Source organism: Dendropsophus ebraccatus, chromosome 7, assembly GCF_027789765.1.
Source record: "Dendropsophus ebraccatus isolate aDenEbr1 chromosome 7, aDenEbr1.pat, whole genome shotgun sequence".
In the NCBI taxonomy this organism is placed as follows: domain Eukaryota; kingdom Metazoa; phylum Chordata; class Amphibia; order Anura; family Hylidae; genus Dendropsophus; species Dendropsophus ebraccatus.
In genome coordinates, this window is record NC_091460.1 from 125911043 (window position 1) to 125934524 (window position 23482).

Genomic DNA, 23482 nt, shown 5'->3' on the forward strand with positions numbered 1-23482 from the left:
ACAGCGATAGGTTGAACTACGCAAAATCCACAGCACATTGTTTATTGCATGCAGATTTTTCTAGAGCCGGTAAACGAAGTATAATTGTGGGAATCCAGAATACTAAACAACTGATTATGGTTACAACTTTCAGAATGTAGACTGGGAAAATTAGCATATTCAGGATTAAAGGGGTTGTCCTGCGAAAATCTATATAGATTTGTAATTTACTTCTATTAAAAAATCTCAAGTCTCCCCATACTTATTAGCTGCTGTATGTCCTGCAGGAAATGTTGTTTTATTTCCAGTCTGACACAGTGCTCTCTGCTGACATCTTTGGCCGAGACAGAAACTGTCCAGAGCAGGAGAAGGTTTTCTATAGGGACTCATAGAAAACCGAGACAGAGTTCCTGTCTCGGCCAGAGATGTCAGCAGAGAGTACTGTGTCAGACTGAAAATAAAACATTTCCTGCAGGACATACAGCATGTAATAAGTATGGGAAGACTTGAGTTTTTTTAATAGAAGTAAACTACAAATCTATATAACTTTCTGATATCAGTTGATTTGAAAGAAAACAACCCCTTTAAGCTGCTTTGCAGCTGTTTTTTTTGTGTTTTTTTTGACAGCTGTCATTTTGGCGACAAAACACGTCCGGTTTATTATATGTATATTTCACAGATACATCATAAAATATATTAATCATAACCCAAAGTACATACACTTTATGGCAAAGTCAATGCACCGTCTTTTTTTTTTTTTTTTTTTTTGCTGTTTTGTGCCTGTTTATTCGGACGCCCGTCATTTTGGTGCCCAAACACAGCAGTTTTATGCAAATTACAGCCTAATTTGCATAAAACTGTTGCGTTTTGGCACCAAAGTGACGGGCGTCCGAGTGAACAGGCATGAAACGGGCAACAAAAAGATGATGCGTGAACTTTGGGTTATGATGAATATATTTTATGATGTATATGTGAATTATGAATACAATGAGATAATTGGCAATCGACGTGAAAGTAAAATGTATATATGCCGCATAGCGGAAGCTGCTTAACAGCACATGACCTTTACATCTCTGAAACCACATGTACATGTTCCGTACTAGAAAGCACTGATATTCATCTGAAAGACATGAGAGTTTTTATTTCATAACCATGTCTCGGATGTCATTTCTTGGCATTATATCATCATGGAGTCAAAACGTTTCTCATCTCTATAGCTGTTAACATGTTTTTTCTTTCAGTAAGAGCGCTTAAAGGGGTACTCCAGAGTGGGGGCTATTTTTTGATCTGGCTCGGTTCCAGCGGCGGGTCCCGTATTGCGTCGCTCCGGTCCCCGCTTCCCGGACGCTTCCTGGTGTCTGGCGCGTAAATACTGTGCCTGACTGGAAAGAAAACACCACTTCCTGCAGGACATACAGCAGCTAATAAGTAGTGGAAGATTTTAAATAGAAGTAAATTGCAACTGAAAGCAGTTGATTTGAAAGAAAACAAATTTTTCCCGGAGTACCCCTTTACTCCGGGCTGTTGGCCCCGCATCTCTCTGTGTAATTTTGAGATGTGCTGCTGATAGCAAAGGGAAACTGACCCATACACATCTCCCCTGAGTTACACAGATTTTCTTACAGATTTCGCCTTAATTATAATCCAGTACACTGCCCGTTAAATTTGGCCACCATACCGCTCGTAACCAGCATGCTGCCCCCTGCTACTGGCATAGCATTGTTCAGTATGTGCAACCTAATGAGTGCATATCAAATTGCTTATGGGGAATTATAAAGTGTAAAAAAAAAAAAGTTTAAAAAAAACTTCCCCCAAAAATTAAAATCACCCCTTTTTGCATTACAAAAATAAAAATATGTAACAAAAAACCTCAAAAACATATTTGGTATCATAGTGTGTGGAATTTTGCGATCTAGTAGAATATAACAATATTGTTCCTGCACGGTGAACAGCGTAAACGAAAACAGTGTAAGGGTAGCTTCACACATATCGTATCGCAGTGGATTTTCTGCTGCAGATCCGCAGTAGATTTGACTAAATGAATGAACACAGCATCAAATCCGCACTGTAACATCTGCTGCGGATCCGCAGCAGAAAATCCACTGCGATGCGGTACGTGTGAAGCTACCCATAAAGCGTAAACGTCAGGATTAATGATTTTTTAACCCTTTAAGGTTTTTTTCTCCTCATTTTTAAAAGGCTATAGCGCTTGCATATTTTCCCAAACAGACCCACATGAGCCTTAATTTTTTTGTGACACCAATTATACTTTGCAATTACAGACTTCATTTTTCCATAAAATATGCTGCGAAACCAGAAAAAAATTATATGTGCCGTGAAAGTGAAAAAAAAAAAGTGCAATTCATTTTATTTTGAGGGGGTTTGTGTTTATGCCGAATACCCTATGGTAAAACTGACATGTTAGCTACGTTGCTTTACAACGATATGTAACCTGTAGAGATAAGCGAACCGGGTTCGGGTTCGAGTCCATCCGAACCCGATTGATCGGCGTTCAATTAGCGGTGGCTGCTGAACTTGGATAAAGCTTTAAGGTTGTCTGGAAAACATGGATACAGCCAATGACTATATCCATGTTTTCCACATAGCCTTAGGACTATAACCAACTTCGGCAGCCACCGCTAATCAAATGCCGAAAGTTCGGGTTTGGATGGACTCGAGCATGCTCCAGGTTCACTCATCTCTAGTAACTTGTATAACTTTTATTTTATTAGATGGCTTTTAAAAAATTACAATGTTTTTAAAATTGCTCTATTCCCAGGCTTATAGCGCTTTTATTGTTTGGTCTATGGGGCTGTGTGATGTGTCATTTTTTGCGCTATGATCTGTTCTTTCTTTCAGTACCTTACTGGCTTATATGTGACTTTTTGATCACTTTTTATTATATTTTTTCTGGATTTGATGTAAACAAAAATGCACAATTTTGCACTTTGGTGGGGTTTTGCGCTTACGCCGTTTACCGTGCAAGATCAGGAATGTGATCATTTAATAGTTCGGGCAATAACGCACGCGACGATACCAAATATGTTAAATTTTTTTATTAATTTAATTTTATTTATAAAATGGGAAAGGGGGTGATTTAAACTTTCATTAGGAAAGTTTTTTATTAATATTTTTTTTCACACATATTTATTAGAAGCCCTCTGGGGGACTTCTATATACCCAGCACTGATCTCCCATTGAGATTAATGCTGTGTATATAGTAGAGCACTGATCCATCAGATCAGTGCTTTATTATTCTGTTCTGCAGCAGACCAGATGCACTGATTGCCAAGCCGGGATCAGCATCATTTAGACGCTAAGCTCTGGCCGGCTCACGCTGGGAGCCCTCTCTGTTTATCATTAACGGCGCATGATGAGTATACTCGTTAAGAGGTTAAAAGTTATATATCAGAAAAATTAATAAAAAGTGATCAAAATTTTTCTTTTACACCAATATAATACCAATATAAACTATAGACCACAGCACAAAAAATAAAGGTGAGGAGGAAAGCTGCTTCAATGTGACCTGGACATCCGTGCATCAAAGACCATTGGTCTTGAAGGATTTAAAAAGAGGTAATTTACATCTGTATAATGTTCTGGTAGTAGTTAATTATAAAACTATCCTCCGGAGTGCCCCCTGAAACCAGAGATTCCCATGGGAGTTTCCATCTTTAGTCATGTTGACTTAAACCAGTTAAACCAGTGATGTTTCCTCTTGGTTTGTCCTTCATGAAGTATCCACTGTGGTTTCCATCTACAAGTGAGCAATGCAGTCTGCCATTGTCATTGTGAACTCAAAACATTTTACAAGAATTTATAATGAAACCTCAAAAAATAGAATGTCACGGCACCCATTCTTTTCAGGAAGATATGCTTTGTTTTTAGTTCCTGAAATCTAAAGGCATTCAATGCTTCTAAACACCTTCTTTAGTCTTGTTCAGAAACTGGTTGTATTTCCTTCATCTCCACAAAGCAAGTAAGACTAGGTTCACACTACATTTTTGCAATCCATTTTGCATCCGGTTTTGCAAAAAAAAAAAAAAAAAATGGATGGAATAACGGATGCAATTGTGTGCATCCATTTTGATTATACAAAAACGGATCAAAACACATCCATTTTTTAACGTACGCAAAAACGTACTTGACCTTATTCTTGTGGACATTAAAAAAAACGTATGCAGATTGTGGCTTTAATTTCCTTTGGTGACATACATACTGGCTTCTACTGCGCAAGCATACAAACCTATAGCATTGAATATCTCATATATATGTGTGTCTTGATATAAGGGCACAAAATAATTAACAGGTCCCTTCTCACTGATCCGATCACTGATTTGCATTTTTCTAGGCTTGGAAGTCTCTGCTTGTAACATAGATCGCAACACAAATTCACATTTTTAATATGTCTATTCTATGTCAGCATTATTTGATAAAGGTCCTTTTAATTTTTAGGATGGTTTAAGACTTAGAAGTTGTGCAGCAGATTTTTAAAACAGCCGCAACAATCATTTACACTAACAGGAGCACCAGTTAGTTACAGTAGAAGGAGTGATCAGGTACACTAACAGGTGATGATTAGGTACACTAACTGGAGCACCAGTTAGTTACAGTAGCAGGAGCGATGATTAGGTACACTAACGGCCAATGATTAGGTACACTAGCAAGGGAGGTAGTCAGGCAGACTAACATGGGTGACAATCAGGTACACTAACAGGGGAGACAATCAGGTACACTAACGGGAGACAATCAGGTACACTAACAGGGGTGACAATCAGGTACACTAATGGATGATGATTAGATACACTAACAGGGGAGACTATCAGGTACACTAACAGGGGACAGGAGAGGCTATTAGGTACAACAACAGGGGGACAGGGATGACAATCAGGTACAGCAATGTGGGACAAGGGCGACGATCAAGATAGGATAGTATTAGTTTGCCTTTATTGTTTGTCTGTGCTTACTATTTGCCACAGACCTTCTGATCTTCTTCCACACACTGTGGAGGAGATGAAAGCCGGAAGAGCTGTCTGCCCCTCCTGTCATTTTACGTGATTTGTCCATGTGTAATAAGAATATACAGTACACGGAGGGGCAGTTTGGGTGTGTGTGTGGGAGGGGGGCACCACAGTCCTGCAGTTCCCAAAAGAGTCGAGGTGTCTGCGTGGCTCCCTACTGCTACCATTAAGTTGAGGTTGAGTGGTAAAGAAAAAAAGTATACATTTATTATATTATGTAATATTACAAAAATTTTCTACAATGTATTAACAAAAAAATTCCCTGAAGTACCCCTTTAAATACAAAAAAGAGTTAAAAATACTTGCAGTACACTATCACGTATGAAAGGTTGGGTTCAGTATTGCACAGCAATTCATAACATGGCAATTTCCATGGTATATTATCATTACGTAAAGCTGAATTGTCATGAATTTAATTGACTTGGGAATAACAGCGGACTCTTTGTTTTACAGGCTAATATGGCAAAACACGTGTTCGACATGGCTGACCCAGTGAGTATTACTTCTCGTGATTCTGATTATGGTCTCTGTTTTTAAAATATCTAAATCTATGTTTGATATGAGAATTACTGTGGCATACGTGCGCTGCGGTGAAAGTGTGGTAGGCTGTTTAGGGAGGAAGTATCCTAGAAATGAAGCATAAAGCATTAGACCAGACAGTCAAAAACAATAATACGTTCTACATGTGCACCTGCTTGGAGAGGATTTTCACTGAAACCACAAGCATGACTGTGGATCACATCAATTATAATGTCTATATATTATTATATATTGTTATTTAATTTTTTTTTACTTTGTGCTTCTCTTCTGCTATAAGTTATTGCTACTTTCATACTGCTTTTGCTTTGTATGCCCTGTATGTTTGCTACATTTGCCAGGAAAGCTGTTGGCACATATGACAGATCTACCTATGTCCTGTTGTTCATTATGGAGGCCAAATCAGTCTCTGTCAGGCTGCAGACTATCCTATTCTATACAGTGGCATCCACTTTACACTTATGGGCAATGAAGCATACTATATGCCTATAAAGTGTCATCCCCCAACATATACATATGAAGACACTGTATGAAGACAGCTTATGACAAATGCCCACTCCATTCATAGGGGATTTCTCAGACTACTTCTTAAAGGGAACCTGTAACCTGAGAACAGACGGAAGAGCCCACCCCATCTGGAGCCCCAGATACTTACCTCATCCTGCAAGTCCCGCTCCAGAAGCCAGAAATCACTGTTGATTTCCTATGGACGTTGGATTCATCTCTTCTCCTTTACATAACGCGCGCAGACTGTCGATTTCTCCGCGGAGGGGGCGGCTTCTGGAGCGGGACTTGCAGGATGAGGTAAGTGTCGGGGGGTCGGGCGGGCTCTTCCCTCTGTTCTTAGGTGACAGGGTCCCTTTAAGGTGACCATACACCTTAAGGCTATGTTCACACTGCGTATGAATCAGTCCGTAATGCGAACCGCGAATATACGCACGTAGTTATAAGGTTGATGCGTTAGCTTGAAAATATACGATATACGGCCGCACAATGCACACTACGTATGAGCTTACGGCCAGATCGTATACGGCGCCGTGAAAAATGAACAAGACCATTGTTTGGACGGAAATGTTGAAACTCACGGCCGTGGATTTCCATGCGGTCCCGTACAAAGTACTTATTTCAGCCAAATTGAACTTGATTTTTCGATCCAAAAGGTTCTGTGAGTTTTATTGGGCTGGGCGAAGATTTCCAAGTAAATGACCTGTTTCAGATCGCTTTGAAACAAGCTAGGGAAGCATAACTGTCCTACGGACGTATGTTCGTGGTTCATACGCATCCGGCCGCATGTCGATTTTTCCCACGCCCGTAGTTTCAGCCACACATGTACGGCGGTGTACGATCTACGGACGGATTCATACGCAGTGTGAACATAGCCTAAAGGAGAAGTCCGGTGAAAATTTTTATTAAAGTATTGTATTGCCCCTCAAAAGTTATACAAATCACCAATATACACTTTTTACGGGAAATGTTTATTAAGTGCTTTTTTCCCTGCACTTACTACTGCATCAAGGCTTCACTTCCTGGATAACATGGTGATGTCACTTCCTGGATAACATGGTAATGTCACTTCCTGGATAACATGGTGATGTCACTTCCTGGATAACATGGTGATGTCACAACCCGACTCCAAGAGCTGTGCGGGCTGTGGCTGCTGGAGAGGATGATTGCAGCAGGATGCTCGGTTATATTGGGGATTTGTATAACTTTTGGGGGGCAATACAATACTTTAATAAAAAATTTTGCAGGACTTCTCCTTTAAGGCCCTTATACACCTTCAGTAAGGTTGGGTTCACACAACGTTTTTCCTATATGTTTTTTTTTTGGTGTGTGTGTTTTTTTCCCAAAAAACTGATGTATTTGTGTGCATTCCTTATGATCCGTTTTTCCATTTGTTCCCATTACAAAAAAAAGGATCAAAACGGATCCTTTTTTTAACAGACACAGAAATGAGGTTGGCTAAGTTTTTGTGTCCGTTAGAAAAACGGATCTGTTTTGATTCGTTCTTTTTATAATGGAAGTCAATGGAAAAACGGAACAAAACGGATACACACAAATGCATCCGTTTTTCATCCTTTTTTTTTTTTTTTTTTTTCAAAAACGGATTGCAAAAACGTAGTGTGAAACCAGCTTAACTGAAGGCCAAACAACCGCCTGGCCAGCAGGTATGTCTTCTGCTCGTCCTCCCATACACAAGAACGTTCAGCACAAGCGAGCGTTTTTGTGATCTCTATGGGGAGGGGTACTCCACAACAAGACCACTCTCACTAAGGCTTAGCTCTGACTGATCAAAGGGGTCGACAGGGATTTTCCATCACGGCCGACCTCTATCACCACCGGCATTATCTGTTAATGGTGGTTCTAGACGGCCCCGACGGCCGTCAGTTATTGAAGGTGTAAGGGGGCTATTACCCGTGTGTACTATGGATGCAAAACAGTTGTCTGATGTCATAATAGAACCTATTAACCTCACTACCCCTGTTGCCATTAGCTGTCAGTGATTGCTAGGGTGCTGGCTTTGAAAAATACTCTTGTAAAGTACATTTCACTGACTGTATCAGATTGATAACTATTCTGAATGATTTTGAAGTGAAAATTTAAAACAAGTGATTCATACTGTTATTTACCATATCAGATCTCGCTATAATTTTCTGCATATACCTAAAGGAAGTGTGGTTAAAAAAAAATCACCATACCATTAGATGCATTTGCTGAGGAACGGTGACATTCTCATAAGTTTCTGAAAAAGACTGTTGTATGGACTATAAAGTGACCTGGTTATTTGTTCTAGGGCTCTGGGAACAATAGGTCCTTCTTAAAGCGAATGTAGCACAAGGTACATCGCTTTGGGTTTTTCACATGAACAGACTGGCGCCGATGTGGGGATGGTTCTTTTGAACTGTTGCCCGTTTCCCGCACACAGCGGCGGTCTGTTCCCGAGCACTGGCCAGCACGAAGCACTGGAGACGGGCCTGCTGGTCCCTAGTGTAATAATCTCCGCTCCGTGACACAACTCCATTAAAATCAGTGGAGCCACATCACAAAGGGGAGGGGGTGTCCTTACACTCGGGTCCGGGAGGCCCGTTTGATGACATGTCAAAAATTATTTGCAGTGACAGTGCCTATTTAAGGATTTAAATCTGTAAAGTCTGGACAAAAAAGACAAGGGGAGGGGGGGACATGATCGAGACCTTTAAATGTTAACCCTTTCACGACAATGGGTCATTGATGCATCAATGCCCATGTCGTTTTAGGACATCAGCTTATAATAATAATAATTATAATAATAATATTTATTTGTATAGCGCCAACAGATTCCGCAGCGCTTATTTAAATATATAAATACATTACAGGTTATATATTAAATTATACAATGAATAAATTACAATACCAAATTAGTGACCTGATCATAATGATCCCATAAGCTGATGTCCCTATGTCTGCCCCCTCTCCTCTGTCCCCTGCCACTGTTACAATCTTGTGACAGCGGCAAGGGAGAGAGGGGAAGGGGCAGAGCCCACGGGCGCGCGCCCCGCGCCCAGCCTTCCCTCCCCCCGCCGGCCTCCATAGCCAGGAAACCGGAAGCCTGAGGCGCTCCGGTGCTGAAAGTTGCAGCGGGTCTCCAGCTATCACTGATAGCTAGGACCCACCACGGATTATACAGGCGCAGCTCCTGTGCCTGTGTCATCCTGCGGCGTGAATTAACGTGGCTGCAGCATCAGGCACAGCCTGCAGCGATGTTAATTTACTGCCCAACGGGAGAGGTTAAAGGACTAAATAAGGTTCAGGAGGGAAGTGTTTATAATAAAAAGCTAAACACAAGAACAAGGGGTTCACGATCTGATATTAGTTGGGGGAAAGATCAGAAGGAACATGAGAAAATATCACTTTATTGAAATAGTAGTAGATGCTTGGAACAAACTTCCAGCAGATGTGGTTGGTAAAGCTACAATAACAGAATGTAAACCTGCCTGGGATAAACATATATCTATCCTGAGATAATAAGAAGGGAAATACTATAAGGGCAGACTAGATGGACCCAGTGGTCTTTTTCTGGCAACAATCTTCTATGTTTCTATGTAGAATTCTGGTGAAGACATATTGGTATATCTGGGCCAATATGTACAAAAACCTACCTATCCTGCCCTGCAACACAGTTATGTGTTTAAAACGCTATAGGCATCTTGTCCGTAAAGGCAGTCACTGTTTCCATAGCCTAAGTTTACAGTGTTAGTAAATCTGTGCTACTCTTTCTGGACCCTGACAGCAAGCAGAAAAATCTTTCTTTTTTACCGAGTATGGGTATAGTCACACGACGGATTCCGCGATAAGACATCAAGCAGATTCCGCTGCACAGCCTCCTCTTGAAGTTCCGCCCATCCCATAGACTCAATGAATTTGCTGGCCGAGGCCGCAGGGCAGAATCTGCTTAAAGTCTCCGCTTGGAATCCGTAGTGTGAACATACCCTATGCCTTTTATCTAAACAGGCAGCACAGCTCTGGAGCCAGCACATGCTCAGTCAGTAACCATTCTACACGTTATAATGTGGTAGCGTCCATTACTTATATATAGCCTCCAGCTTCATTTACACCCCCGAGATCTCACAATAAATAGTGACGCTTGTGAGTAAAAGACTTGCCGCTGTGGTGGAATGATGTAGGCGACTCATCAGCAGTCATACACCATGCACTGATTCCAGAGGTGAGTTTCCTATTTGCATAGTAGTCATTCTCAATAAAAAGATTTTTTTTTCTTTTTTTTTTGTTACATTCAAAGGATTACTGGACCCCTTCTTGTTGATTCATTTTCTTTAAAGGGGTATTCCAGAGGGGAAAAAAGTTATCTATATTCTCAGGGCACAGTTAAGTGGAAAAATCGACCTGTACTTACCGTTCTTGCTTACCTGTGACCACTGTCTCTGTCCCTGATGAAGTTTTTTGGGTGTGCCAGCGCAAGGACTTCCTAGGCCGCCACCACATGCAGCAGTTTTTTTTTTTTAAACTGCCACTACAGTCTTTAAGCCAAAAACTTTTTTTCTGTGGATTTAAAATGAACAGGGAGGCCTTCCACTTCTTCTACGTCTTCCTGCTTGTTCCACTTCTGGCTTTGGCCAAAAAACTGCAGTGGCAATTTTCTAGAAAACTGCTGTGTGTGACAGCAGCCAAAATGTATTTTCCCAACTTAGAGTGGTAGTTAAAAAAAAATTCTGATCAATTGGTTCCAGAAAGTGCCAGAGATTTGTAATTTACCTCTATTAAAACATCTTAAGTCTTCCAGTATCAGCTGATGTAAGCCCTGCAGGAAGTGGTATATGCTCTCCATTCTGGCACAGTGGTCGCTGCTGCCACCTCTGTTCATGTCAGGAACTAACCACAGCATTTGCAGATCCCCATAGAAAACCTCTCCTGCTCTCCAAACTGGAAAGAATACACCACTTCCTGCAGGACGTACAGAAGCTGATAAGCACTAAAAGACTTGATATTTTCTAATAGAAGTAAATTACAAATCTCTGGTACTTTCTGGCACAAGTTGATTTGAAAGAGATTTTTTAGGGGGGTGAACTACCCCTTTAAAACTGTGGAACCACTGTAGAGCTAAACTTAATCTAAGGATCCATTTACACAGAAAGATTATCTGACAGATTATCTACCAAAGATTTGAAGCCAAAGCCACAAACTATATGAAAAAATCAGATTATAAAGGAAAGACTGCGATTTCTCCTCTTTCCAAATCCATTCCTGGCTTTGGCTTCAAATCTTTGGCAGATAATCTTTCTGTGTAAATGGACTCCGTGTAATAAAGACAATGATCAGCCGATGATTGCTGTCATCGGCTGATCGTTGATATAGGTTAGAACCTATAATTGTCGGGCGCCGACCGTGCATAGCTACGTGTAATAGCGGTGCTGGCAGGGCCGTTTTAATACATTGGTGGGCCCAGTGCACAGCCCTCAAGAGTGGCCCCCCCCCTTCCCTTTCGGCACATTGTATAATGTACTGTATTTGCCCCCACACTGTATCAAGAGCCCCAATACATACAGTAGTTACCTTATAACACTATTTCCACCATACAGTGATTACATATTACATAAAAACTGCACTAAACAAAACAGAAAGATATCACCAATGATACCATTACATAATACCGCCACATCATGACCCCTAACACTACAATCCTATAACAGAGTGCAGTTACATCCAGTGACTCACCGGGGGCGTCTTCTCCGATCAGAGTCTGTCACCTTTTCTTTTTCTCTCCATCCAGCCTGGGCCACCTTGAAGTCTTCTCCTGGCTAAGAATCTTCTCTCCAGAGTCTGCCAGACAAATATTTTAGGCTCCAACACATACAGTAGTTAGGTCCCTTGTACCCCTATACAGTAGTTACACCCCTCTGTACCCCTACATAGTTACACCCCTCTGTGCCTCCATAGTTTTAAGGTGTCCCTGTAGTATATAGACCCTCATGTACTCCTCTAGTTATATACAGTCCTGCTGTGCGCTCCCCCATTAGTATATAGCCCCCCTGTGCATTCTCCCCAGTAGTATATAGCCCCCCCTGTGCTCTCCCACAATAGTATATAGCCCCCCTGTGCTCTCCCACAATAGTATATAGCCCCCCTGTGCTCTCCCCCAATAGTATATAGCCCCCCTGTGCTCTCCAATAGTATATAGACCCCTATGTTCTCCCACAATAGTATATAGCCCCCCTGTGCTCTCCCCCAATAGTATATAGCCCCCCTGTGCTCCCCCCAATAGTATATAGCCCCCTGTGCTCTCCCCAATAGTATATAGCCCCCCTGTGCTCTCCATAATATATAGCCCCCCTGTGCTCTCCCCCATAGTATATAGACCCCTGTGCTCCCCAATAGTATATAGCTCCCCTGTGCTCCCCAATAGTATATAGCCCCCTGTGCTCCCCAATAGTATATAGCTCCCCTGTGCTCCCCCATAGTATATAGCCCCCTGTGCTCCCCCATAGTATATAGCCCCCTGTGCTCCCCCATAGTATATAGCCCCCTGTGCTGCCCAGTAGTATATAGCCCCCTGTGCTCCCCAGTAGTATATAGCTCCCCTGTGCTCCCCAGTAGTATATAGCTCCCCTGTGCTCCCCAGTAGTATATAGCTCCCCTGTGCTCCCCCATAGTATATAGCTTCCCTGTGCTCCCCATAGTATATAGACCCCTGTGCTCCCCAGTAGTATATAGTCACCTGTGCTCCCCCATAGTATATAGCTCCCCTGTGCTCCCCCATAGTATATAGACCCCTGTGCTCCCCATAGTATATAGACCCCTGTGCTCCCCAGTAGTATATAGTCCCCTGTGCTTCCCCATAGTATATAGCTCCCCTGTGCTCCCCCATAGTATATAGCCCCCTGTGCTCCCCCATAGTATATAACTTCCCTGTGCTCCCCCATAGTATATAGCTCCCTGTGCTCCCCCATAGTATATAGCTCCTCTGTGCTCCCCCATAGTATATAGCCCCCCTGTGCTCCCCAATAGTATATAGCCCCCTGTGCTCCCCCATAGTATATAGCCCCCCTGTGCTCCCCATAATATATAGCTCCCCTGTGCTCCCCCATAGTATATAGCTCCCTGTGCTCCCCCATAGTATATAGCTCCCTGTGCTCCCCCATAGTATATTGCTCCCCTGTGCTCCCCCATAGTATATAGCTCCCCTGTGCTCCCCCATAGTATATAGCTCCCCTGTGCTCCCCCATAGTATATAGCTCCCTGTGCTCCCCCATAGTATATCGCTCCCCTGTGCTCCCCCATAGTATATAGCTCCCCTGTGCTCCCCCATAGTATATAGCTCCCCTGTGCTCCCCAGTAGTATATAGCCCCCTGTCCTCCCCCATAGTATATAGCCCCCTGTGCCCCCCCATAGTATATAGCCCCCTGTGCTCCCCATAGTATATAGCTCCCCCTCCCATACAACATTGAAAAAAACAAACACTTTTACTCACCTAGGTCCACGGGTTCCTCTTCTCTTGCCTCTTGTGGCCGCACTTCCTGCGGTCACAAGAGGCTGCACTCCCCTTACCCTCGCGCCGACGCTCCAGTGACGTCGGGCGCTAGAGGGAGAGTGCGGCCTCTTGTGACTGCAGGAAGTGCGGCCACAAGAGTGACTGACAGGGAGGGAGCCAATGGCTCTCTCTCTGTCAGTGTCGCTGCTGCTGCAGCGCTGAAGCGCCGCAGCAGCAGCGGACGGGGGCAGTGGCGGACGGGGGGGCCCTGCAGGGGGCGCCATGGAGGGGTAAGTAGATTACCCATCCATGGCGCTCCCCCCTGACAGGCTGGTGGCCGGAGCCCTGTGCGACCGCATTGGTCGCACATAGCAACGGCCGGCCTGCTCGGGGGGGCCCCTTTAACCAGTGGGCCCGGTGCACGTGCACCATGTGCCCTCTGGTTAAAGCGGCCCTGGGTGCTGGGACGATCTACATTACCTATCCAAGCTTCAGGGCTGCTCCTGTGGTCTGCTTCTCCCTGGGTCCACAGCCTGTGATTGGCTGAGAGGCCTGTCAGCTGACAGGCTGCTCTGAAGCTAGAGCGCGCGGGACCTGGAGAGAAGCTGACCGCAGGAGCAGCCCTGGAGCGTGGATAGGTAAAGTATATAGTTAAAGCAAGGGCTGCAAGGACATCGGTAACAATGTCCCTGCAGCCCTTGTTAAACAATTATCGGGCCGTGTAATAGACCCAGTAAACAGGTATTATTGGACCCCCATCCGCCCGTGTAATACCACCCTTAGGGTGCCTTTACTGAGAGAGATTTATCTGACAGATTTTTGAAACCAAAGCCAGGAATTGATTTGAAAAGACGAGAAATCTCAGTCTTTCCTTTATGACCTTTTCTCTGTTTACAGTCTGTTCCTGGCTTTGGCTTCAAAAATCTGTCAGATAAATCTCCGTGTGTAAAGGCACCCTAATGCTGCGTTTACACGGAGCAAAATAATGATTTGTTTTTGATATCGATCAGCGTTTAGATGGAACGATATATCGTATGGAAAAATTGTTTTGCGATAGCTTAAGCCTATCTCACACATAGGTTAAATCGGTGAAAGACTGTTTACACAAAACGATCTGCGATTTTTTTGCGAACGACCAACGACGATTTGTGAACATGTTCAAAGATCAAAATAAACGATTTCTTGCTCGTCGCTTGATCGTTCGCTATGTTTACACGGAACGATAAGCTACTGTCTTGTAAGGTGATTATTACATCAAGGTGTTCACAGGGGAAAATAAGGGGATTGTCGTCATAGACTGTGAAGGAGATTTATCAAACATGGGGGGAGATTTATCAAACATGGTGTAAAGTGAAACTGGCTCAGTTGCCCCTAGCAACCAATCAGATTCTACTTTTCATTTTCCAAAGAGTCTGTGAGTAATGAAAGGTGAAATCTGATTGGTTGCTAGGGGCAACTGAGCCAGTTTCACTTTACACCATGTTGGATAAATCTCCCCCATGGTGTAAAGTGAAGCTGGCTCAGTTGCCCCTAGCGACCAATCAGATTCCACCTTTCATTCCTCACAGACTCTTTGGAAAATGAAAGGTGGAATCTGATTGGTTGCTAGGGGCAACTGAGCCAGTTTCACTTAACACCATGTTTGATAAATCTCCACATTTATATTTCTGTTTTATGGTGGTTTTACACGGAACGATAATTCGCCCGATCGCACGATTAACGATTTTGAATGAACAATGTTTTTTTCATAACGATCAGCGTTTACACGGAACGATACATCGTACGGAAAAATCGTTTTGCGATCTCATACATAGTTAAAATAGTTGAAAGACCGATGTGCAAATTTTTTGCGAACGATCAACGACGATTTGAGAAGTTGTTGAAAGATCAAAATGAACGATTTCTCGCTCGTCGCTTGATCGTTCACTTCATTTACACGTACAATTATCGTTCGAATTCGACCGTTATCGTGCAAATTCGAACGATAAATCGTTCCGTGTAAAACCACCATAAAACCACCATAAGACATGTAAAATGTCAATTATAAGTCATTTCAGTTTCACACCTGTGTCATTTCCACATATGAAGCCAGTGACATTTCATTCAGGCTGCTGAACAAGTGAATAACTGGTTAAAATTTGCAGCCAAAACAATTAAGACCGGAAAACAAGTATAAAATTTCAACAGAAACATTGACTAAACATTGGTCTTTTCTCTGTGCAGATGCTGGATGTTTATTTCACACCAACGCCTGGCTATTTATATGATGAACACATTATACCGCACGATACTCCACATAGGAATGGTAAGCAAAATAGTTATGTTAAAGATGTATATTATTAGGCTATGTTCACACTATCAAAATTATTTTTTTTTTTTAACGCTGTTTTAATTTAAGTAACAGCCGTTATTTGCTGTTAATGGACAGCTGTCCAAAAAAAACAGTCGTCATTTTGATGATGTGTGAACGTAGCCTTACAGTATTTGCAGGCAAAATGAACAGGCCAGTAACGGACCTCTCTGCCTGTCAATCATTCCCGCCAAGCGCGCTGACAGGCAGAGCGATGTCACTAGACACGGACGGGGAGCCGCCCAGATGACTACTTCCCCGCCTATGTCTGTCACGAGCCAGGGAAATAAGAGTAATTTTTCCCTGGTATAAAGCTCCTGCTGCAGCCGAGGCCGGTATGTGACGCGGCTGCTGCAGGAGCTTTATACATTGCTCCAGGGAACCATATCAGCCCGATTGGGCTGATTAGTTCCCTTGAATAGAATGATGTATCACTTACATCAGTGGTGCCAAACTCAAATACACAGTGGGCCAAAATAAAAAAAATTGGATAAAGTCGTGGGCCAACCTTGATAATTATTGAAGCGCGAATGTGGCGCTCCTGGCACTGTCAGAGCAGCGTGCGGTGTTCCTGGCACTGTCAGTGGTGTGCGTCTCCCAGCACTGTGCACTATGATAATTGACATGATAAATTGCTATGATATGATTAAACCCAAACCCATGTAATAGCCCCCCCCCCCAATATTGCCTCATATAGTAGCCAACCCTACCAAAATTGCCCCACATAGTAGCCAGCCCTCCCAGTAGAGTAGTACCCAAATACTAGCCAGCCCCCCAAGTGTCCTATATAGTAGCCAGCCCTCCCCAATAGTATCATATAGTAGCCAACCCACCCCCATATTTTCATATAGTAGCCAGCCTTGCCCCATAGTGTCGTTTATGGTAGCCAGCCCTCCCCCATAGTGTCATAAAGTAGCCAGCCCTCCCCCATAGTCTCGCTTATAGTAGCCATGGCGGGCCAGATGTAATTCAAACTCTGAACTGTCTGGCAGGCCAAAAATAATGGCACCAGAGTTTGACATGACCGACTTACATTGTTCTGTGCAACTGATCCAGAGATATCCTCCTGAATAACATGGACAATAAGTAGTCCTCTCCATTATGTGCGTGAGCCCAGTAGTCCTCAATATTCAAATGAAGCAGATAGGTAGACTACATTTTTGTGTATGTTAAAAAAAAAAAACTGATCCATTTTGATCCTTTTTTTTTTGTCATAATAGAAGTCAATGGAAAAAAAGATCAAAACGGATGCACGCAAATGCATCCCTTTTTTTGCAAAAACGTGGTGTGAACCCAGCCATAGTGTAGAAATATACCTAGGCGCGTGTGATCCTTCTAAATGTTCTCTTTTTTTTTCTTTAAGTTGATGGACCATATCTCGAAATTGTAGAGCAACCTAAACAGGTAAAGAAATATTTATTTTTGTAACCTTTCAAATAAGTCTTGTTTTTAATTTTTTAGTGCTTTGTTTAGGGCTGTGTTACCTAATACTTGTTAGGTTTAATAGTATAAAGCAGTTTGTATGGGTCATTGTGCAGACAAGGGCCAGACACTTTATGGGTTTACACTATATTTGTGTTTAAGTTTAAAGGGGGACTCCAGTGAAAATGTTTTCTTTCAGATTAACTGGTGTCAGAAAGTGCCAGAGATTTGTAATTTAATTCTTGTTAAAAATCTCAAGTCTTCCGGGACATTACAGCTGTTGTATCATATAGACATAAATATGTAGGACATACAGCAGCTAATAAGTACTGGAAGACTTAAGATTTTTTAATAGAAGTAATTTACAAATCTCTGGCCCTTTCTGACACCAGTTGATTTGAAAGGGGGGAAAAATTGCTGGAGTACCCCTTTAATGTATACATTTTATATTCTTAACCCCTTCATGTCCACAATACGTTTATATATGTTCCTTCTGCCGATACCCCGTACAGTAGGAATGTATATAAACGTTCCTGACAGTAAGGGGCCTTAGATGTGTGCGGGAATGCTGCAGTGTGAGTGGTCCTGCACACATCAGTGTGTCCAGGGCCAGAGATAATGACAGGCAGCTGTGATCCTGCAGCTGCCTGTCATTTACCCCTTAAACGCTACAAGCTATAGCGATATAACCATGCTGTGGGGGTCCTGATCACTAGTACCAACGGGTTGGGGTAAGCCACTTGCCTCTGTTATGTCGGATGGGCGATCTATGCGTAGAGTCTTCTCTCAGGCAGGCTGTATGTACAGATTGCCGATAACACTGATCTATGCTGTGCTATGGCATACCATAGATCAGTATATGTAATCTATTGATTGCATGTTTAACAGTGAAATAAAAGTGTAAAAAAGTGTAATTAAAAAAGTATTTTTAAAGTATTAAAAAACCTCTTATAACCCCCCCAATAAACATTTAATATTCCTCCTTTTCCATTCTAAAAATAAAAACACGTTAAATTAATAAATAAATAAATACGGAATTGTCCTATCTATTAAAATATAACATTATTGTTCCCGCACAGTGAGCGGCATAAACAAAACAAAACAAAAAACACACCAGGATTGCAGATTTTTTTTTTTTATTATATATCAGGAAAAAATTAATAAAAAGCTATCAAAATGTTTTACTTTTACACCAATATAATATTAGTAAAAACTAGAGATCATGGTGCAAAAAGTGACATCCCAACCAGCCCTGTAGGTGGAAAAATAAAAGCGATATGGCTCTTAGGAGGCGGGGAGGAACATCGCATTAATTTGACCCGGGCACCAATGACCTCAGTCATGAAGGGGTTAAAAACTATAAAAATTTACACGCTGAACACATACTAAAAACAGCAGAATGACATACAGTAGAATCTGTTTCTGATTGTATTGTATACCTTTTTTTCTGGACACAATAGATCTATGCTATTTTGTACTTCAAAAACAAAGAATAAAACACAAACAAGTAAAACATAAACAGAAAATGCAATGTATCCAAACCCAGAGCTCACTAATCCACACAGCCACATAAAGTCATATATACTTAACATGATCCTTCTGCCCCCTCACAGCACAATTTCCTTCTATCCCCCGCCTCCACCGAATATCCTTCATTTAGAGCATCATTAGAGTTGGGGCCCTATTACACGAAACGATTATCATGCGGAAAAATTTTAAATTGTTCAAATTTAAACGATAATCGCCCTGTGTTATTGCAGGCAACAATCGAAAAATAGTTTGTGTCGTTGATCGTTGATTTAGATCTGACCCTAAAATCATTGTTAAATCTTCACTAATATTCGCTGTAATTCCACATTCGTTCACTAATCGTTCAGTGTAATTCCACATCGTTCCTTCTTTTGCTGGGATCAAATGGAGTAAACGATCATAGTAACGATCGCTATAATGATCGTAAGTAACGATTATCGTTCTGTGGAATATGGTGAACGATTTCAGGTTAACGATAAACAATCACGTTTTGCGATCGTTAATCGTTAAAAATTGCTTCGTCTAATAGGATCTTAGTCACAAATGGCAATACAACTATGGAACGTTCCTGAGGCTGGAATATTAAAATCCAAACTTAAGCAGGACAAGGGATAATGTTTATATCATTTGTTTTATTTGTGCTGCAGAGAGGTTTCCGTTTTCGATATGTGTGTGAAGGACCTTCTCATGGTGGACTACCTGGAGCTTCAAGTGAGAAAAACAAGAAATCCTATCCACAAATTAAGGTTAGATTTATATAAACAGACTTAAAGGGGTACTCTGGGCAAGGGCCGTTTTTCAAGAATGCCAAGGAATGCCAAGGGATTTTTTTTTTAAATAAAGTGCACTCACCTCCCTGGCTCCCACGCCGGTATCTTACTGCTCCACCCCGCTTTGCAGCTGCTTCTGGTACCTGGAGCCTTGATGTTGCAGGTCTCCTCAGCCGGTCAGCAGCTGCAACGGTGTCCCACCTCAGTCATTGATTGGCTGTGTGGGTCTGCAACCTTACAACCCCAGAACGGTTGTGGCCACACAGCAGGACAAAGTGGTAAGATCCAGGCATGGGATCCAGGGAGGTAAGTGTGCTTTATTATTTTCAAACAACTCATCCCCTTCATATCTCAAAAGAGGCTCCTGCCCAGAGTACCCCTTTAAACTATTTAATCTAAAGGGGTTAGCCACCTTTTTTTTTTTATTATTTTAAAGCAGCCTCAATGTCATCGAGTTAGATAAGAACATTTATTCACATGTCTGATCCCACAGCGATTTAGCATCACAGCTACTGTGGGTGCCCCAGTCTCTGTTTTTTAATGTCCGACACATGATTGCTGTAGCTAATCGGTGGCCTCAGAAGTCAAGTGTCATAGTATTAGCATCATGGCTCCCATTACTGAGCGGTGATGTTATCAGTACAACATGTAACCACTTTGGCCATTAATGGACTGACATAAAGACAATGGTCAGCCGATGAAAACCATCATCGGCTGATCATGTCCTTTGGTCCTGCCCAAAAATTATTGGCAGCCGCAAGCACAACACGATGTGCGGCCTGCGGCTAATGTGTACAGAAAATAATAAACGTTATACATACCTCTCCACGCTCCCCAATGTTCTTCTAGCTTCTGCCCGTTCTCTGCAGCCGCTGCTGAAGCTTCTACATCGGTCTTTAAAGTGACAGGCCGCTTAGCCAATCACTGGCCACAGCGCTGTCCTGTCTCAGCCAGTGATTGGCGGAGCAGTCTGTCAGTTCAGAGATCAGCTGTGAAGTTCCAGCAGCGGCTGTAGGAAGCGGGCAGAAGTGAGAAGAACACAGGGAGCGTGGACAGGTATGTATAACATTTATTATTTTACACTTAAAGTGTCACTGTCGTTATAACTTTCTAAATCTAAATCAACATGTCATCTAAAGCAAGTTTGCATTTTACATTTAATTATTATTATTATTATTATGCTGTAAAACCCAACTATACTTACTTGTATCCAGGTCCAGTCTCCTGAAGCTTTTTAGTCTTGTGCTGGTTGAAAAAAGAGACTAAACGCAGGAAGTCCCGGCCAATACAGAGAGTCACGGCTCAAAGTGCCCATCAGTCAGGTGACTGCCTTCTCTGTGAGTGCAGATAACCTGGGAAACACAGGACTTCCTGTTTTTAGACTCTTTGAAAATAAAAAAAGAGACCAAACACAGGAAGTGCCGTGTTTTCCGTGATAACTAAAAAATAATGAATGCAAATTGAAAACGTGCTTTATATCACATCTACTGTTGATTTAGATTTTCTAAGTTATAACATCAGGTACACTTTAAGGCAAGGGCTGCGCGAACATCACTAACGATATATATATATATATATATATAGAGAGAGAGAGAGAGAGAGAGAGAGAGCCCTTAGCTCATCATAATCGAGGCAGGTAATAGGCTCAGTAAGCTCGGTTATCCGGAATATCGAGCCGTGTAATATGGCCGTAAATGTTTTTATGTTCATTTATGACATTAAGCGCTCTTTTTTAAAAATTATTGAAAAGGTGGATAGCCCCTTTAAGATACAGTACACTTTATACATGTGTAGTTATACTCTTGACAAGTTAGTATGGGTAAAAAAAGACAAAATATTCAGTCACATCATATTTTCATTATTTATATAGAAGAGAAAAAAATCCAAAGCTGCTGCCAGATAACATGTTTTCTGGTATTATATATAGCACTTATATACTATATCATATATAGCACTTATAGGGTGCGTTCACACCTACAGGATCCGCAGCAGATCTGCAGCAGATTTGATGGTGCAGATTTAATGCTGTGTTCAGTTATTTAAATGAAATCTGCTGCGGATCTGCAGCAGAAAATACGCTGCGGATCCGGTAAGTGTGAACGTACCCTTATACTATATTATATCATATATCACTTATACTGCATGCTTTAGTGCATAGCGCATGTTTTATATAAAATAACAGTGCTCTTCCGGATACTTTTCAACTAGTTAAGAAAGGGGAAGTTTTCGTTTTTCTAAATAACAGGAACTTGAAAATAAGTAAAGTACGGTATTTATACGTTACTGTTTTGGTCTGTTACACATTGCATCAGCCTACATTTTATCATACTTGTGGCTTGGGAATTTTTCAGCTGTGAGTAACTATTATTTAGTATTGTAATGGCACTGTACAGGAGGGTATACATACAGTACATAAACAATAAGGTCATATGCACAGGGGCAAAAACATGTTGCAGTCTCTGCACGGGTTGATTTCAGTGGGAGCTTCAGAGCAGAACAGTACAGAAAGAAATGATGTCAAAAACCACATGGTTACATGTCTGTTCACCAGAAAATGTTTTCTTTAAAATCATTCGGTGCCAGAAAGTGACAGAGATTTGTAAGTTACTTGTATTAAAAATCTCAAGTCAAACTGGAGACAAGAGTGGTGCTGTCTCTGGAAGAAAGTTCATATGGCTATGGCTGTATCCCAGTTTTCCAGGCGGTCCTCCCGCTGGATCTGCCCGCTGCACGGAGCGGGCAGACAGCGGGAATCATTACCAAGGGTTCAGGTTCGTACGAACCCGAACCGAACTCGGTTCGGACCATCCCTAGTAGCCAAGTTTATGTAGTGCTGCAAAACTCCTTTAGGGTGCGTTCACACCTACAGGATCTGCAGCAGATCTGCAGCAGATTTGATGCTGTGTTCTGTTATTTAAATGAAATCTGCTGCAAAAAATCAGCTGCAGATCCTGTAGGTGTGAACGCACCATTAAAGGGAACCAATCACCCAGAAAATCAATGTAAAGACAAGGATATGTGCTGATAGATCACCCAGCACACTTCCCAAATATGCCCCTGTAACCTCTGAGCCCCCCTCAATTAGACAGTAATCTTACTTTGTTCAGGTCACGCGCTGTATGTAAATTTTTGCTAAGTAGTCCTGGTGGGCGTATGTAGTCCTGGTGGGCGTATGCAGTCACGGTCCGGGGGCGTATCTAGTCACGGTCCGGGGCTGTAATCACGCCCAGAGGGGCGTGATTCGGAGGCTTGCGGTCCAGTGACGTCATCCGGCGGCTTGCGTTCCGCGTCGCGGCCGCGCTGACGTGTTCGGGAACCTGCGCATGCGCAGTACGTCAGCGTCGTCTCCCGCCGTACTGCGCATGCGCGGGTTCCCGAACACGTCGGCGCGGCCGCGACGCGGAACGCAAGCCGCCGGATGACGTCACTGGACCGCAAGCCTCCGAATCACGCCCCTCTGGGCGTGATTACAGCCCCGGACCGTGACTAGATACTCCCCAGGACCGTGACTAGATACGCCCCCGGACCGTGACTACATACGCCCACCAGGACTACATACGCCCACCAGGACTACTTAGCAAAAATTTACATACAGCGCGTGACCTGAACAAAGTAAGATTACTGTCTAATTGAGGGGGGCTCAGAGGTTACAGGGGCATATTTGGGAAGTGTGCTGGGTGATCTATCAGCACATATCCTTGTCTTTACATTGATTTTCTGGGTGATTGGTTCCCTTTAAAGGGGTTATGCAGCGCTACAAAAACATGGCCACTTTCTTCCAGAGACAGCACTACTCTTGTCTCCAACTTGAGTGGGGTTTTCTGCTCAGTTCTATTGAAGTGAATGGAGCTTAATTGAAAACCGGACCTGAACTGGAAACAAGAGTCGTGTTGTCTCTGAAAGAAA

The 23482-nt window shown here is 42.6% G+C and overlaps 1 protein-coding gene across 2 annotated transcripts in view; it reads left to right on the plus strand.

Annotated features, from left to right (window-relative positions):
• NFKB1 (nuclear factor kappa B subunit 1) overlaps positions 1 to 23482 on the plus strand; it is a 74725-nt gene that overhangs the window by 16623 nt on the left and 34620 nt on the right. For both annotated transcript variants that reach the window (XM_069978380.1, XM_069978379.1), the window contains exons 2-5: positions 5454 to 5492; positions 15728 to 15809; positions 17218 to 17258; positions 19454 to 19552. In XM_069978380.1, the coding sequence (XP_069834481.1) occupies positions 5454 to 5492; positions 15728 to 15809; positions 17218 to 17258; positions 19454 to 19552 (261 nt within the window). The remainder of the gene's footprint in view (positions 1 to 5453; positions 5493 to 15727; positions 15810 to 17217; positions 17259 to 19453; positions 19553 to 23482) is intronic.